Below are 16,102 nucleotides of genomic sequence, written 5' to 3' on the forward strand. Positions count from 1 at the left end.
GAGGAAGTGAAAATAGATGTAAAGTTCTGCATTGGACTCACTTTTTGTATTCCAAAATCAGTATAAATAATGGTTGAGAAGTGTAATATTCTCCCTGCTTTATTTTACTTTGGGGCATTTTACATCGAAACAAATAGTTGTAGCAAAACTTCATTGGTTATATTTTGTCTGACGATAAAGTGTTTTCAATTATATGATCAGGCAAGAGAGGATAAGTTCAGAGACCGCGTGAAAAGGTACATGGGGATATGGTGCTGTGTGGAAAACCATATTCCTGGACACATATATTATGACATGTACTGGGATGAGAAGCCTGGCTGGAAACCTGCCCCACCAACGACTCCAGAAGATGACCATCCGCCTTGGTAATTTTCAAATTCAAGTAGTTCTTCCTTTAAGTTGAAGGAGAAGTGGGAAAAAAAATTGGAGCCTGACCTTAGTTGTATCCATATTTATACCATAGGCCATAGAGAGTTGGGCATGAGAATTTTTAATTTTTTTTGGTAAGAAGGCATGAGAATTACTGATTTACCTTTGTAAGACGAGCAGTACCCAAAATTTTGACATTCCTTATTTCATATATAATATATATATATATATATATGTAGGTTTTTTTTTTTTATTTATTTATTTTGAATCCTAAATGAGGATATTTTTGCCATTCAATCCTCTCTCCCTCTCTCTCTCTCTCATTTTCTGATCCTCCAATGATCAGAAAGAGAGTATTTAGAATATTTGATTGAAAAAGAGGGGTTGTAGAAGTGATTTATTTTCTTTGATTCATGGGCCGAACCATGGTTTGTGATCTCGGTATCGGCTGGATTGGATCAAGATTGGATCGGTCAATACGGATCGGGATCGCCCAAACTCGGCAAACATGACACTTTTGTCCCTGTTTTCTTAAAAAAAAAAAAAAACTAATTTTTTTTACATTTTTACCCTTGTCCATACAGCTGGATCGGATCAGTATCGGGATCAGTCTCAGCAAATACTGAACCGATATCCTAACCTAACTCGCCTTCTTGGAGACTCTGCTCAAGGCTTGGAACACCAGGCAGAAGGTGGAGGCCTACCCTTTCTCTAAAAGAATGATATGATTGAAAGAACTCACCCTCATAACTCGGTAGACAAGGATAGGGAACCCCAATATTATATATGCCCACATCCAATCCCTTATGGGATTGATGTGGGACTATTGTACATAACAAAGAACGTATACTTTACATTTCCGGCATGAACTGGATATGCTTAATGTCATCGAAGGAGGACCAGGACCATGAGCTGTAGCAGGTAACTTGTTGTAATGGAACGCTGGAATGAGAACAGAGAATGGAGTTTTGATCGCATAAAGTTCTGGCTACAACTACATGATGTCCCTTTGGAGCTCCAGGACCCCAACCTTGCCACGCAGCTTGGAAACCCATCCAAGGCGATGTTGATCGGCGGCAACCAGTATGGCGAAAGAGTGAGGTCAATAAAGTAGAAACGATCAAATAAGAAACATAAAAACGTTTGAAATGTTTTGAAATGGCTCCGATGAAAGATCAATAATAAAAAAAAATTTGTAAGACATGACATTTTTGGATTAGCCACAAGCATGCCTTTAATGAGGATGGAATGGCAAAACAGAATCCTTCTAACCAACACAATTTAGTTTGAAAAAAAAAAAGCTTGGTTAAGTTTTGTTGGAGTTGGTTGCACTTGGGCAACATGGTTTGAGGAATCGGTATTGGATCATTGATTCATATGAGAATTGGTTGGAGACGATACCGATTTTTATTGATAATTTATTATTTTTTATCATTTTTAAATTGTCAGCCATGTGTCATTACTCTATTGGTTGTAAAATTCGAGAAAATGGTTTTTATATTTCCTGCTTACTCTAGTGTTTTTTTGGAAGAAAGTAGCAGATTTATTGATACTATCGTGAATTATACATGGATGGAGAAGAAACTAACTCCATTATCCATGGATTGGAAACAGGTCAAATTGTCGTACACGCAACCGACAATGCCTTCTTTGCCAGGGAGTCAGTCATGCTATTTTGCTCCCTTGGAATAAAAGAGAAAATACAACCAGTAAAATAGGATGATAAATGATGAATATCATCCAAAATAGGCTAAAGAGTTAAAAGGAGAAACAGAAACATAGAATCTCTTATCTTTCTTCTTTTTTTTTCTTGGACAAGATGAAAGGAAACAGGCAAAAGCTTACAAGCAGACTAGCAGAGAGAGAGAGAGAGAGAGAGAGACAAGTCATTGGGAACAAGTTGGGAAGGTTCACATAGCTTCGATATCTTCTCTAAGTAGTCCTACAAACTATTTTTATCTGTACAAAGGTGTAAGACCCCCCCCTCCCCCCCCCCTCCCTCTCTCTCCCTCCCAACACCATCCGTCTCTTCCTCACTTATTTCACATATATAAACACTTTCTATATTATAGCCAAACTCAAGAGTGAAGGCGATGTAGGTATCACTGGTCAAAATCTTCCCATCACGCTTCTTCTACCATCTTAGGAGCGCATGTCATCATGGCGTCTACGACTATAAGGAAGATACGGTCGTCGCCTATCAACTCTGTAAACTTTGATGCATGAAGCTTGTATACCACAATTGGCCCACGATTTGCTATGACAAGCTAGTAATAACAACATTAAGATCATCAATCAGGTTCTTTCCACTTAATTCCATTCTTAACAGTAACTCTTAAAATATATGATGGATTATACACTCCAATGACCAATGCCATTATTGAATTTTTGTTCCTTTAGGAAGCCAAACTAGTTGTGCTTATGTTAGGTACTTGACCAAAACGCCAAAAGTTCTGAAGCTGATGGAACACGTTAAATCAAGCCCTTTAACCTATCCCATACTAGGCTGGCCTAATCTAGCGCCTATACACTAGAGTGGACCCCATTGGGAACATAACAGCTTATAACCTCATAACAGATAAAGCCTATTAGAGCTTAATCAAGAGTTAGGATGTTTCATTGAATGATTTAATGGCAGTGAATGGAGTGTTTATATAGGAAAGATTATATATGTTGGTTACTTGAACACTTCTCTTTTGGAGACAACTGTATAACTCTTTTAAGGCATGGATGCCACTGATGTCGATGTCAGTAACGGCTGCAATGTATACAAATTGTGAGATAAGTTCCAACATATATGCTTCATACCAGTGCAAAAGAAAGCGTAACTAAACGAATTGTGATTGCTTACGTGACATCTCGATGATCATGAACTGAATTTTTGGTAGATCATTCGCTTTCAATTTCTGCTCCTCGTCTGTTAACCATCTGAAGGTCCTGCAAGAAACGGGTTCAGCAATTGGACTACATAAAGAAGCTTTAACTACTAACAAAGAGAGTAAGAATGCACCAACATTTGTCATGAAGATAAAATAAGGATCGAGTTTCCTTGGAAACATTTTAATCCACCTCATATAACCCTTGGATTGGACTGGAGAAGGTATATCAGCCACGTACAATAGGAGATGGGGGAGTTTAGTGATGGAACTCAACTGTCTAGGAGTCCAATCATAGGGTCACATCACCTTGGATGTCTTCATCCTGGGACTGGGTAGTGAAAACTTTTCTCCTAGAAGTAATGCTCTGAAGAGTATTATTTCTTCGGGAAAAAGATCCCCATACAGACGACATGGGGTATTCCTTCCCACACCCTCTCACATAATGAGTCCTTGGACCCATGTTGACATTCTCTCTCCTCAAACTTACTGAACAAAACATTTTCTCACGACCTAATTGGTGTAAACCTTTTCTCGCGCTATGATTCATGTGGTATGGGAGATTCCTTCCACACGGACAGCGTGGGGAACTCATGCCCTATTTCTTATATGAAACAATGAAGACATCCAATTGACTTCTGATTAGCCTATGCCAAGCTTTAGTGGATAGTCCCCTAACCATCAATCCTTTTAGCCCTTTGAATTTTGGATTTTTTAGAGGAATACTATCTGACATGCTCAAAAATAATACATGGAATGTTATTTTGGGAGTTTCCAAGTTAACAGACATTTTAATCCAAAGATAGCCATTGGGGAAGGCCCAAAAAACATTGGGTCTTGACCTTTATGTAGGATCACTACATGGCATAGCGAGATACATCATTATGGGGAATTGGGATCATGCTTCATAGAAATGTAAAGAAAGAGGTGAATACTCTCATCACTCTTCAGCCGCCGCTTCATCTCTAGTCTTCCTCTTCCCGGCATTACAGCAACTCCAGCCTTCGACCGAAGACCATCTCCGACAACTCAGGTGGTCAGGTAAAGCCCCCCCTCTCTCTCTCTCTCTCTCTCTCTCTCTCTCTCTCTCTCTCTCTCTATAGGCTGAGGGCATTGCCATTCATCATCTCCCCGGTACTTCCTCTCTCTTTCTCTCTCAGCCTGTCCATCTCCATCTGCTCTCTTTTGACCTATAAGTATGCTGACATTTTGGAATACATTTATTCCCATATACTTATTCAATACTGACTATATCATTTATGTAAAATGAATGTGTTATGCATATAGTGGTTCACTATTTATTGCCAATGTAATGCTTACTTTTTATCCCAATGATAAAAGGGAAACTTGCTTTTGCAAGATCTCCAAGTCTTTTAGGCTCCGTGGATTATTAGGATATCATTATTGCATACCTGATCAAATTTCGATCCCTTATGTGTTGTCTCACAATTTGTATTGAATTATCAGAAGTTGGCCATTATATTTTTTCTCTGATGGTGCATTGGCTATAGCACAATCATCTTTGAATTCTTACCTATAAGGAGATATTTCAGAAATGTTAGTCTTCAGGTTTCAGGATATTTCCGTGGAATGGTTTCAATGATGTAATAATGTACCCACCTTTTCAATAATGCTTCATTATCAGATCGTCCTACTCTGTGTGAATGCTATGTCTCTATATTTTTCTTTTACTACTTATGCCATTGAACCTGTGTGTCACTTTTCCTACTGAAGAGAGTCAGTTCCCTTGAATTTTATTCATATGGGCGTCAAAAAGATCAATTATGACAGCCACATTAAGACATGTGACTTTAGACCAACAATTTCCTTTTTGATTTTATCTTGGATGCTTGGATTGTCAGGAGTTTGCCAGCAACTTCAATTGATGGAATCTTGGCATTATTTTGAGGAGAAGTTATGAAAAGATAGTTTCAAGGATTTCATCCAGTTATAAAGAGTGGAAGTCATTGCTCTTATTTTCCCTGACCCTGAAATTCTAGACCGCAGTTCGCTACAAGACATACTGCACTATGTTGTAGTGACATTGAACCTTTGCGACATAAATTCTCTTCCCTTTTAATTTTTCACTACTAGACAGTGACTGATAATGTCAGTTATGTCCCCGTAGCAAGAATGGGCAGCTGTCATTTGAAAGGAAATGCCCCCACCCAGAAGGGTGCCCTCGCTATCTTGGCAAACGCTGAGCTGCTATAGAATGTTCACATTTTGATTTGAATATCCATACAACCACTTCTTTATTGTAGATGTTTGAATAGTCTCATCATTTTGACAAAACATAAGAAAGGCCACTAAAGAAACTGTGTTTGTCAGGCATATTTGCTTATCTCTAAACATTAGGCAACTGCAACACCTCTTCTTCCTCCTTTGCCTCCAACTCACTATGAGAGATGGTCTGATTGCAATAACACTCCCTTCATTAGATTCTCTCCCCTTCAGAATTTGGCTTGTAGTGTGTTAAGTTTGGAAGCTAAATTCTTGTTTAGGAGGTAGGGGTGTCAATTGTGGACCAGAACAAGTAATCGGAACCGATCCAGATCGATAGGAACTGGAACCGGACCACCCAATAGCTTAGTGGGATGGATCTAGTCCTAGTGATTTCCTGCAGGTCCAGGTCGGTCCCAGTCCGATTCTCCCAACGGTTCCAGAACTGATAGCCCATTACGGATCCAATAGAACCGGATTTGTTGGAACAACTTTACATCCCTTTTAAAGTTAAAAGTCTAACCTTTAACCCTAAAGTGCCTTTGAAAAATACGAGGAGTGAAGAGAGGAGACGACCTCTTCTCTTTCCCATTCCACCGTAAAGCACTGAAGCACACAACACATAGCAGCGATGTCAACCTCTTCTCTTTCCCATTCGGCCGTGAAGCACTGCAGCACATAGCACGACGGCCTTCTTGGCTTCTCTTTCCCATTCTGCTGTGAAGCACATAGTAGCGGCGATAGCATGATGCAGTCACACCGAGAAGCTATGAAGGCAGCACTCTAGGCTCCAACACATAATTGAAGGTACCCGTAACTCTAAGTTCTCTTCCCCTCCCCCTTCCTCTTCTTATGCGTTCCTCTTTCCCCACAACTCTAAGTTCTTCTCAGAATTTCCCCTTTTTCCTTTTGGCCTTCCACCAATTCCATTCTGAAAAACAAAATTTTCAATTATCTAGGAGTACACGGTGGAGTTTCACGAGAGCTTCATCCAGGTGTGTTGGTGGGCTCAGGGTATTGCTTCTGTTTCTTAAATTTTATCCATTTAACTATTATTGTGTTTGGAAACGAAGGTATCAGGCCTTAATTCATAAAAACCTTTTCTCTTTTCTGGGTTTCAGGTAAAATCTAGCTTTTGTCCTCCGTCCTCTCTCTCCCTCTCTTCCTTCTCCTTTTTGTCGCTTTAGGTTCTTCTACTCCATCTTTTTTCGATTTTATTTGCACCTTTTCATGTGCTCGTGATACTTTAGCCTTTTTTTCCTTTCCAAGTTTGAGCTTTATTCACCTTCAAGATTTGGCAATAGTATTCACCTCTTTCTTTACATTTCTAGAGATCTGCAATTCATTTCACAGCCAATTTGATTGATGGCTTGCCAAATTAGACAATTTATTTTGAGACACCTAGTTGTAAGCTGCTGAAACCCCTAAATCTACATGTTGTTTCCTTGCAAGTTTGGAGATTGAATGTCTTGTTCATGTTTTGTTTGTTTTTATTTTATTTTTTTCCCCGGATGGATATTGATTCTGATAATTGCCAAATTGTGTTTAAAGCCTAATGGTTGCATTAGATTTGAATAGGGTGTCAAAAAAGCCCGACCGACCTAAACCCGTACTGAGCCCGGCTCAAACCCGACCTGATTTTTTAGCCCGAAGGGCGGATTTGGGTTTAGAAATAACCTGGTCCTGGCAGGGTCGGATCGTGTTCGGGTTTAGCCATTGGGCCAAACCCAACCCGACCCTGTATTATTTATAAGTATATATATATATATATATATAATTTTAGGGAAGCAGTTTTCTGCACGGGAGAGTGGCCTACGCCAGCACTCCCATGTGTCTATCTACCTCCTCCTTAAAACAATGGGGCAAAGGTGTCTTTTCACATGGGAGAGGAGAGAGATAGACTCATGGGAGTGCTGCCATAGGCCACACTCCCGGACATAGAACTTTTTCTCATAATTTTATATATACAATATATAAATATTTACTATATTATAATTCTTCTTTATGTTTATCCAAACACTCAAAAAATGGAAAATTAAAAAAACACACTCAAAACCCTAAATCGGTTCACCTTTCACTCACCCTTTCACGATTCTCGTTCCCTTCTTGAACAAGTGAACCCTAAAGGCCCAAACCCCCCATCACGTTTGCTGCAAAACTTCTCCAAATCCAAATGAAAATGAGAATCGAACCCTAAACAGCGTAAACCCCTTCTCTCTCCCTTCGGCCTTACGCCTTCCCATTCTGCGATTTCTGCAAATTATCCACCCATCGTAAAACAATAGGAAAGAATCGTTGAACCTGAAGGAGTTTTGAAGTCTGAACTCGTTGAACATCTGCAGCTTTGAAGGCGATTCTTGAAGGTAAGTTGTAACAGAACCCTCTGCGATAGCACTCCCCAGTCCTGTCTCCCTTCTGTAAGACTAGCATTGTCTCTGTTTTTTTTTTTTTTTAAATATATATAATTTTTTTTTTCAATTTTGAAGGAGTTTTCAGGTGCACAGCCAGCTTTTGCTGCATCTATTTGTTATGTAAACATAGTTTTATATCAATGAAAGACTAGGTCACTCTTCGGGTATAATGTCTACTATCAGTTGCTGGCTTTTCATGAAAGATTCTCTCCTTCAAAATTGATTTCGATCCATAGTAGGGCATCAACCCCTGTTTCTGTGGTTGCTCATTGTGGCAACAAGGTGTGTCATCAATACATTGCATCAAGCCAGCCTTCAACCCTACTCTTTTGGGTTTAGGTTAAGGCCCCGAGGGTTGGGTTAGGGTTTAGGACAGTCCCGACCCCTATGATTTGATTCTTGTCTTAGAATATATGTGGTTGAAGTTTCTTCATGATTGTAATGTTCCTTAGAATCTGAAATTAATTCTTCTGTTGTCCGGAAGAAGTCTGGGTTGAGCGTTGACTCCCCCATCTGGTTAGGGTATCCAACCAACTTCCCCACTTGTTTTTGAACAATGACAGAGAACATTGTTATTCTCAAGCTAAAAATTTTGATTTTTGGATTCTGGAACTTTGGGTCTTAATTTGTATGCTTATAAGGATATTTTTATGTTTTTTATTTGGATTTGGAATATTGGCTTATGTTTTTTTATATTTGGATTCTTGAATATTGCTCAAGAATTTCTAGAATTGGTATTCCAACTTCTTAAATGGATTTTGCATTCCTTAATGCTTTTATAAATAGAGGTGTTTCACAGAAATTGGCTTACCAAATCAATGCGTAGTTGTTTACATTGCTTGAGTCTTTTGTGGCACTCTTTTGGGCTCAATAATGTTTGGAACCGACTAGGAGCCCAAACCGGATTACCCATTAGTTAATGGTCCTGGATCTCAAATTTGGATCCGGTAAGCTTATTGGCCCGGTTTTGGTCTTGACACCTTAGAGCCGGAACCGCTAAGGATCCGGACTGATTGCCCAGAACCGGATCAATTGACACCCCTATTAGGAGGAAAGAGGACATGTTGTATGTGGCTAGAGCCAAGGTGTTAATCAATATTGTCCTGCCAACCTTGCCAACGACACTACATTCCATCCATTAGTTTGGTTAAGAGGTTTTTCCTTCATAAATACAAAAGCTAAGGTTGTTGATCTAGACCAGTCTGTTTCCCAAATACTTGGATGATGGGTCAAGTGGCTTTACTTGGAGCCTTTAATGATCCATCTCTTGACACCCTCAACAATGTTCCTGCTAAAAAGCACCACCACTATTACTGAAATTAAGATGGGTTCTCTCTTTTGCATTGAACATTTTCCCATCCTTTTGATATAGGTTTCACATACTTGGTATCTCTTATTGTTCTAGGAGGATTGAAGTAGGCGATTTTTGGTCATTGAGGGATGATGTGGTGCACCAACTGAGAAAAATTACTTTGGAGTCGATTCATGCCCAGTTGATGGTGTGATGTTGTGTTCGGGTGTTAAAGACCTAAAAAACTGCTTATTATACATATCTGCACTTCATTTTGGCAACTGCATGAAGTATCACTTTTTTTAATGTGTCTTAACATAGACCTCCCTCCCCCTTTTTTTTCCCTTTCTGAAGTAGGTTGGTGATGCAGCTTTTATTGATTCCCTTTAGGGACCATATGGATGACTACCAGCCTTTTTCGCTTTTGATGAATGTACCTTATCATGTCCTGTAATGACATTTACTTTGTCTCCTTGTAGCTTATAGGAAGATGAACTTCAACAATGTTAGAGTTCCAAAGGTGCCAGGGGGAGGTGCTGCTTCTGCTTTAATTAAGGTGGGAGTAGTTGGTGGTCTTGGTCTGTATGCAGCACTTAACAGCCTCTACAATGTTGAGGGAGGGCATCGGGCTATTGTCTTCAACCGTTTAGTTGGTGTACAAGCAAGAGAGAGAGACAAGCTGTATTTTTATTTCTCTTTGTTTGTTGCTTGACTATTCATTTCCTTTATTGTTCTCAACATTTTCCTTTCCAGCTCCTTCATTAATTTTATTTATTTCATAGCCACACTACCTTGTTTCTTTTAGTTAATTTTTAAGTTCCTAATTTATTGCAAATTAATTTTCTTAGTCATAAAAACTGTTATTTGTTTGTCGTCTCTATGTGTATGTGCAAAAAAGTATCTCCCTCTGACATTTGTAAGTTTGTGTTGTGGCCAATTCATGAAATTGTCGTTCCTCTTAGATGTTGTTAGTTGCTTGGTGCAGTCGACTTTTTGATCACTCTAGCTTTTAAGGATGAAAGCTTCTAAGCTTCATTCCCTTCTAAAAGATGGAGCAGTTGTGTTTGTGCTGCCTAATTTCTGAGCCATGCAGTAAAAATATGTTGTTTTGTTTCTATATATTATGTTACTCTTTTTGATATACTTGTTCAGAAAATAGAAGGTGTACGTTGCTATCATTTTTTTTTTACAAGGGTGCAAATTGGTCAGGTTTGGTCGGTTTCAGTTTGTCCCCATTCATCTTGGCCCATCGACCGGTTAACTTATCGGTCACAATACCCTAGACTGAAAGCGTATTGTAAAAATTCGGTTGGTCTAGGTTTTTATTCTGGCTCTGTAATTTGAGATTTACTATATTTCACGGGGTTAACTTTGTTTCCTAGCCACCTGGGCATCGCCTCGACAGTGTAATGACTGTGGTATCGTGTGTTTCTTGCTCCAGGAGCCCCTGTTCTTGGTTTGTATGCCCCTGCCTATGTAGCAGTTTTCATGGACAGCCATCCGCCTTGTTATTACAAGTCTCAAGTATCAACTACTTCATTAGCCAGAAAAATATAATGTAGGCTCTATCTGTTATGCATAGTGGATGGTAAATTGTTTCAATCACATATTGCATCTTCAGAGGGGAGAAGGTTTCAGAAAAATATAACATATAATCTACACCTGCTATGCATATTGAATGGTTAGTTTTTTCAACCGTATCTTGCTTCTTGGGCATGGGGAGCAGGTTATTTGTGTCTCATTGGTCATTCTTAAGAGCCCTTGGAACTTTTGGCCAGCTGCTTCTTTGGCGACTTAAATGGAAAGTTAGGATTATAAGGATGATACCCCACTTGCAAACCTTTGTAGTCTTGGGAAGAAATGGTATGTTTTCTTATGATAGTTCTTGGTCTGGTAGGGTGCAACTTGTAGAGACTGGAGAAGCAGCTTTTCTTTTCTTTCTTTCTTTATTTTTTTTAATTGTTTCCTTTTCAGGTTTTCTTCTGTTCTGATTTTGGTGCTGTTTATATGAACCCTATGCATTCATTTTATATGGGTTTCGAACTGTATGTCTTTCACTTAGACTTTTATGCTCTGTATAACGAAGTGGCAATGTGGCATATCCCTGTCCATTCATGAAAGACAGTTACTTTTAAGCTCTCTCTCTTTACATATATATATATGTGTGTGTGTGTGTGTGTGTGTGTGGAAAAGCTGGGCGCACCGCCTGTGTACCGCAAGCTACCACCCGCTGTTCTATCTTTCTCTTCCCCTGTTGAAATGACCCCCTGCCCCATCCAGTGCCTTCATTGGTGCTGCCTGTTAGCTTACTGCATGCGTGCGGTGTGCCTCTCTCTCTCTCTCTCTCTCTCTATAAACTGGAGAAGGGGAAAGTCCAGCATCCCCATTGGTGCTGCCCCCCCCCCCCCCCCTTTTTTTTTGCAATTGTGTAAATTTCTGATTACTGTTTGTGGCAGTTAAGCAGGAAGGATGAACTTTAAAAGTTGAGTCAGATACGTTAGAACTGCTACACTAAAACTGAGTTCACAATATAGATGCTTCATAACTACAGTAGATGCATGATGTGCTTTCTATTATTTTGTTATTTCCCTAATGTAATTTATTTTCTCTAGAGTTGTAAAGTGACTTCACGTACATGCAGGTTTATCCTGAAGGAACACATTTGATGATCCCATGGTTTGATAGGCCGGTGATTTATGACGTCCGTGCACGTCCTCATCTCGTGGAGAGTACATCAGGAAGCCGTGACCTCCAAATGGTAATGTCTTGTTATTCGTTGCTGTTCTCTTATTTCCTAGATTGTGATGCCATAGAAGTCTCAGAACCAAGTTGAACTAGGCCTTATTATATCTTCAGTTTACGGACCTGGTTCTGGGTTCAGGGGTGCTGCTTCCTGGTTCCAGATTTATTTTAGTATATGCAATAGACTGCGTGTGTGTGTGTTCTGGTTCGCATGGCATGATGCTTGGCTTATCTATTAGATTCCATGATGCTGGTGTTACTTTTTCTTAATAATAAATGTCAGTCATTTGTTTTCTTGGAATATGTAGAAGCAACTGAAGTGTATTGGATAAATCTTGAAAATGCTTATGCTAGAGGAGACATTGAGGAATACATGTAATTAGTATCTGTGAAATGCTTATGATCATGGTTATAGATTGTGTTGCCAGACAAGAATATTTGTAATCATTCATGGACACAAGGCTGGTCCTTGTAAGCGGTAATGCAGACCCGGGTTGGAATAACCCTTATTGGGTTGCTTAAGGGCCCACTCAAGAAAAGAAGCACTCAAATCCAAAGTTGAATGGCAAACTAGTAAATAAATCAAGATTTATAAAGATTAATGGCAGAATTGTAATTAATCAGAAGTTATAAAGGAGGAGTGACAAAACTGTAATTAATGAAAACCAAGTGAATGGATGCAACGTATTAGTGCAAGGGGTAAACTTGGAAATAAAAGTAAGTGGGGGACAAAAGAGAATAATGGAAGAGGAGAAGGTCAATATTGGAAACCATAATAAAAGATAATAAAACCACTCATGTTAGGAAGGTTATCTTCAACCTTCAGTCATGAACAAACACCCAGCGGAAAGAACAACTCAGTTCGAGAGATCTTCCATAACAGACCTCCGTTCGACCTGAAACTTTAGATATAGAGTCGCAATCCCAGGCCTTATTAAACCCAGGTGGTAATTCCTACAAACAGCAAGCTTCACCCAAATATTTAGAGCCCTGAAATCACATCTGACAACATCATAGTTACAGGTTTCTTCAAGGGGTCAAGTCTCACAGCAAAGGAGGACTTACGAAACAAGCACTTGGGGTTTGAGTCGCCCTAAGGTGGGGAATATTAACCCTAAAGCTTGAGGGACAAAGATTGGTGAGGGAGGAGATCGAACCAGAATATCTGGGCTGCTACTACTGTCCAGAACAGTATGAAAAGAGGAAACAGAAAAGAAGAACCAGAAAATTAAGAGGAGGAGAAGAATTCAGAAGAGGGAAGAGATGCACGCAAGGTTCATGACAGCCATTGTCTTAACCCAAACAAATTTCATTCATTTCAAAAACTCTGATCTCCATCGTGGGAGTACATGCTCTTTTATAGAATTAAAAGAGCATAAATCCTATCCCTACTCTGAAACTGAAATAAGAAAATCCTAATTGAAACGGAAATAACCTAGACTCTAACATCCTACAATTCTGATAACATGAATAAAATAAAACATTAAAAAGAACCCCTATTTGATCCATCTTCTAACTGCATCAAGCCGACCCCATTTAGTTGGGATAAGGCTGAGTTGTTGTTTTTGTAGTCATGGTCCATATAACATGGTTTTCCATTATTCTTAGTTGGGGTTGTTTCTTAACTCAAATTTTTTATTGCATCTATTGCATTTTATATTTTCTGCAGGTCAAGATTGGACTTCGAGTTCTTACACGACCTGTGCCAGACCAGTTGCCTACAATCTATCGAACTCTTGGAGAGAATTATAATGAGAGAGTCCTGCCTTCCATAATTCATGAAACTTTGAAAGCTGTAGTAGCACAATACAATGCCAGTCAGCTTATCACACAGAGAGAGGTAGGTTATACAGTCTTTTGTTTGGAAGTAAGCATGTAGTCCTGAATTCTATTGGAAAATGTTCACACATTATTTTTATCAGAACAGAGGACAAAGTGATATTCAGGTGTTATTGTATTTTTCTGTAGGCTGTTAGTAGGGAAATACGGAAGATATTGACAGAGAGGGCAGCTAACTTCAACATTGCCTTGGATGATGTGTCCATTACGAGCCTTACATTCGGGAAGGAGTTTACAGCTGCAATTGAAGCTAAACAGATTGCCGCACAGGAAGCTGAGCGTGCCAAGTTTGTGGTAGAAAAAGCTGAGCAAGACAAGAGAAGTGCTGTTATCCGAGCACAGGTATTCGTCTATTACTATTCTTTATCTTCGTAATGTTCTTGGTCTATGCATTTGCTTGTATTAATATATATATTCTTTGTTTTCGATACCAGGGGGAAGCTAAGAGTGCCCAACTGATTGGTCAAGCTATTGCAAACAATCCAGCCTTCATCACCTTAAGGAAAATTGAAGCTTCTAGAGAAATAGCACAGACAATTTCGAACTCAGCCAACCGAGTGTTCTTGAGTTCTGAGAACCTGTTGCTGAACCTTCAGGAGATGAGTTTGGAGAATGTGAAGAAATAAAGAGGGCATGATTTGCTCACACCCCCAATAGCTTTCCTAGATGGCAAGAAATAAGTGCTCACATCATAGACTGCGGGAGTTAGATTCTTCGTTGTAGTCAAGGGTTCGTTCGTTCTTTTGGTAGATTTATACATAGGGAACACCAGGACTTTTGTGTAAATGGAGAACCAGTTTGCCTTTTGAACTTTTTTTGGTGTCACTGAGTTGAGACAGATCTTCCTGGTATGATTTTTGTCATCACTGCCCATTATTGATTTCTTATATTTTGAAGATTTTTGAAGATTATGATTGTTGCTAAGAAGAAGAAATTTAACCTTTTGTGGCAAGGGGTTTAATTGCCTAACTTTTGTGGGTATGAAATATTAACTGTGTTAAACAGGAAAAGAAACTATTAACCTTTTTGTGTACGTGGTTCAGAGTGGACACAATTCTGCAACTATTTTATATACCCCTGTTGCAAAATGGGAAAATGGGTTTGGGATTATGTGTTAGAGAGAAACCTCAGTGCACAGCCTTGCACATTATCACAACTCTGTCTTCAGCTGTATCCAGCTCCCATGCTGTTACTTAGTTGAGGTTGTTGTTAGGACGGTTAACGATTTGTATTTAGCTTAGATCATGTCTTGATTCATTCATTATATGTATTTCTATGTAAATGAATGTTTCTTATCTTATTATTAGTGAAAGGTAATGAAATAAGTGGATCTTGGTTTTTCTTCTCTCCAGTTTATGTTCGCTTCCAACCAACCTGTGTCGTATACACTTACGTAAGCACGCACAGGGGGAACAAAAAGAAAAAAAGCAAAGGGAAGAGGTTAGCACGAGGAAACAATCATAAAAAACATTATTAGCTTATAAGCTGGCTTTTTTACATTTTCATTTTCAGTGAGATTCTTGAGTTCTCTCTCTCTCTCTCTTTCCTTTTTCCATATTTGCCCTGATGGCTGATTGATAATAGAATTTAGCTGCACTGTTTTTTTTCACTTTGGCCTGGTCCTAGCTTATTTGAAATCGGATAGGGTAAATTGGCCGAGCCTGATTCTGATTCTGATTCAAATCGTTTCAAATTTGTCTCAGACAGATTTTCTAGGGTTTTGCCTGATCCTGGCCAATATCGACAGAGGAGACCTTATTCCACTCTACTGGAGAACTGGGAGAGGTTTGATGCAGAGACAAGAATTCCTGACTAAGATCGCTTCCTCCCTCGTACCAGTTCCCAGTTCCAGCTTGATTCTTACTGATTCCGAAACGAATTGGATTTGAAGCAGCTGCACCCAATTCGAAGACCGATTCCGGGTTTTAAAACCATGCTGAAATTCGTCATGGTCATGGGGTTTTACCTGTGATCATACTTGTTCTTATGCTTTTTAAGCTGAATTACCTTTCTCCTTACTTTAATTTACTAATAAATCACTCGTCAAATATCAATTACCAACTGGTGATTACACTAACCAAAGACACATCAGATCAATACTGATGCTTCAAGGCACGGAGCCACTGCTAATGACCATGACCATGGGTGGTCCAATAGAATCGTGGTTCCGGGGGAGTTCTTTGTCTTTGGCTTAGGCAAAGTCCGGTTCATTTCCTTTGTCATTTTCATGGGATGAACAGGAATGGAATATAATGATGAATTACTTACTACTACTCACTGGTGGTCCAAACCCAAGTTCGTGATCCTTGAATTATCTGTGTTACTTTGTCATCTGATATCTAAACCCTAAA

General features: G+C 39.3%; 4 protein-coding genes across 5 annotated transcripts in view; 3 read left to right on the top strand and 1 right to left on the bottom strand.

Annotated features, from left to right (window-relative positions):
- Positions 1–427, top strand: part of LOC122654459 (arabinosyltransferase XEG113) — a 30,668-nt gene extending 30,241 nt beyond the window's left edge. Inside the window, exon 13 of the mRNA XM_043848554.1 lies at positions 202–427. Within this exon, the coding sequence (XP_043704489.1) occupies positions 202–369 (168 nt within the window). The 3' untranslated portion in view covers positions 370–427. The remainder of the gene's footprint in view (positions 1–201) is intronic.
- LOC122654458 (prohibitin-1, mitochondrial-like) lies at positions 32–14,566 on the top strand. 2 transcript variants are annotated; one of them, XM_043848552.1, is made up of 7 exons: positions 32–36; positions 7,559–7,564; positions 9,647–9,832; positions 11,804–11,928; positions 13,582–13,752; positions 13,881–14,093; positions 14,186–14,566. In XM_043848552.1, exons 3-7 carry the CDS (start codon positions 9,661–9,663, stop codon positions 14,375–14,377), a joined length of 873 nt encoding a protein of 290 aa, XP_043704487.1. In that variant the 5' UTR covers positions 32–36; positions 7,559–7,564; positions 9,647–9,660; the 3' UTR covers positions 14,378–14,566. The 2 variants fall into 2 exon arrangements, with proteins under 2 accessions (XP_043704487.1, XP_043704488.1); XM_043848553.1 differs by lacking the exons at positions 32–36; positions 7,559–7,564; positions 9,647–9,832 and adding an exon at positions 11,044–11,063 and having other exon boundaries at positions 11,812–11,928.
- Positions 2,382–7,898, bottom strand: LOC122655396 (sulfate transporter 1.3-like). Its single transcript, XM_043849593.1, has 4 exons — positions 7,702–7,898; positions 3,221–3,333; positions 3,051–3,127; positions 2,382–2,636 (listed from the first exon to the last, which is right to left on the bottom strand). Exons 1-4 carry the CDS (start codon positions 7,896–7,898, stop codon positions 2,493–2,495), a joined length of 531 nt encoding a protein of 176 aa, XP_043705528.1. The 3' UTR covers positions 2,382–2,492.
- Positions 14,567–15,531: 965 nt separating the features above from the next.
- LOC122654456 (low affinity sulfate transporter 3-like) overlaps positions 15,532–16,102 on the top strand; it is a 30,424-nt gene continuing 29,853 nt past the window's right edge. The window contains exon 1 of the mRNA XM_043848549.1: positions 15,532–15,536. The gene's annotated coding sequence lies outside the window, so the exon portion shown is untranslated. The remainder of the gene's footprint in view (positions 15,537–16,102) is intronic.

This window comes from Telopea speciosissima, chromosome 3 (assembly GCF_018873765.1).
Source record: "Telopea speciosissima isolate NSW1024214 ecotype Mountain lineage chromosome 3, Tspe_v1, whole genome shotgun sequence".
Lineage (NCBI taxonomy): Eukaryota > Viridiplantae > Streptophyta > Magnoliopsida > Proteales > Proteaceae > Telopea > Telopea speciosissima.

Coding starts and splice junctions, on each gene's coding strand:
- LOC122655396 (XM_043849593.1), bottom strand. CDS start 7,898: ATGCTAGTCTTACAGAAGGGAGACAGGACTGGGGAGTGCTATCGCAGA. Junction 3,128..3,220: donor CATGATCATCGAGATGTCAC/GTAAGCAATCAC, acceptor TATACATTGCAG/CCGTTACTGACATCGACATC. Junction 2,637..3,050: donor TCCAAAAGAGAAGTGTTCAA/GTAACCAACATA, acceptor TGTTATTACTAG/CTTGTCATAGCAAATCGTGG.
- LOC122654458 (XM_043848552.1), top strand. CDS start 9,661: ATGAACTTCAACAATGTTAGAGTTCCAAAGGTGCCAGGGGGAGGTGCT. Junction 11,929..13,581: donor GAAGCCGTGACCTCCAAATG/GTAATGTCTTGT, acceptor TATTTTCTGCAG/GTCAAGATTGGACTTCGAGT. Junction 13,753..13,880: donor AGCTTATCACACAGAGAGAG/GTAGGTTATACA, acceptor ATTTTTCTGTAG/GCTGTTAGTAGGGAAATACG.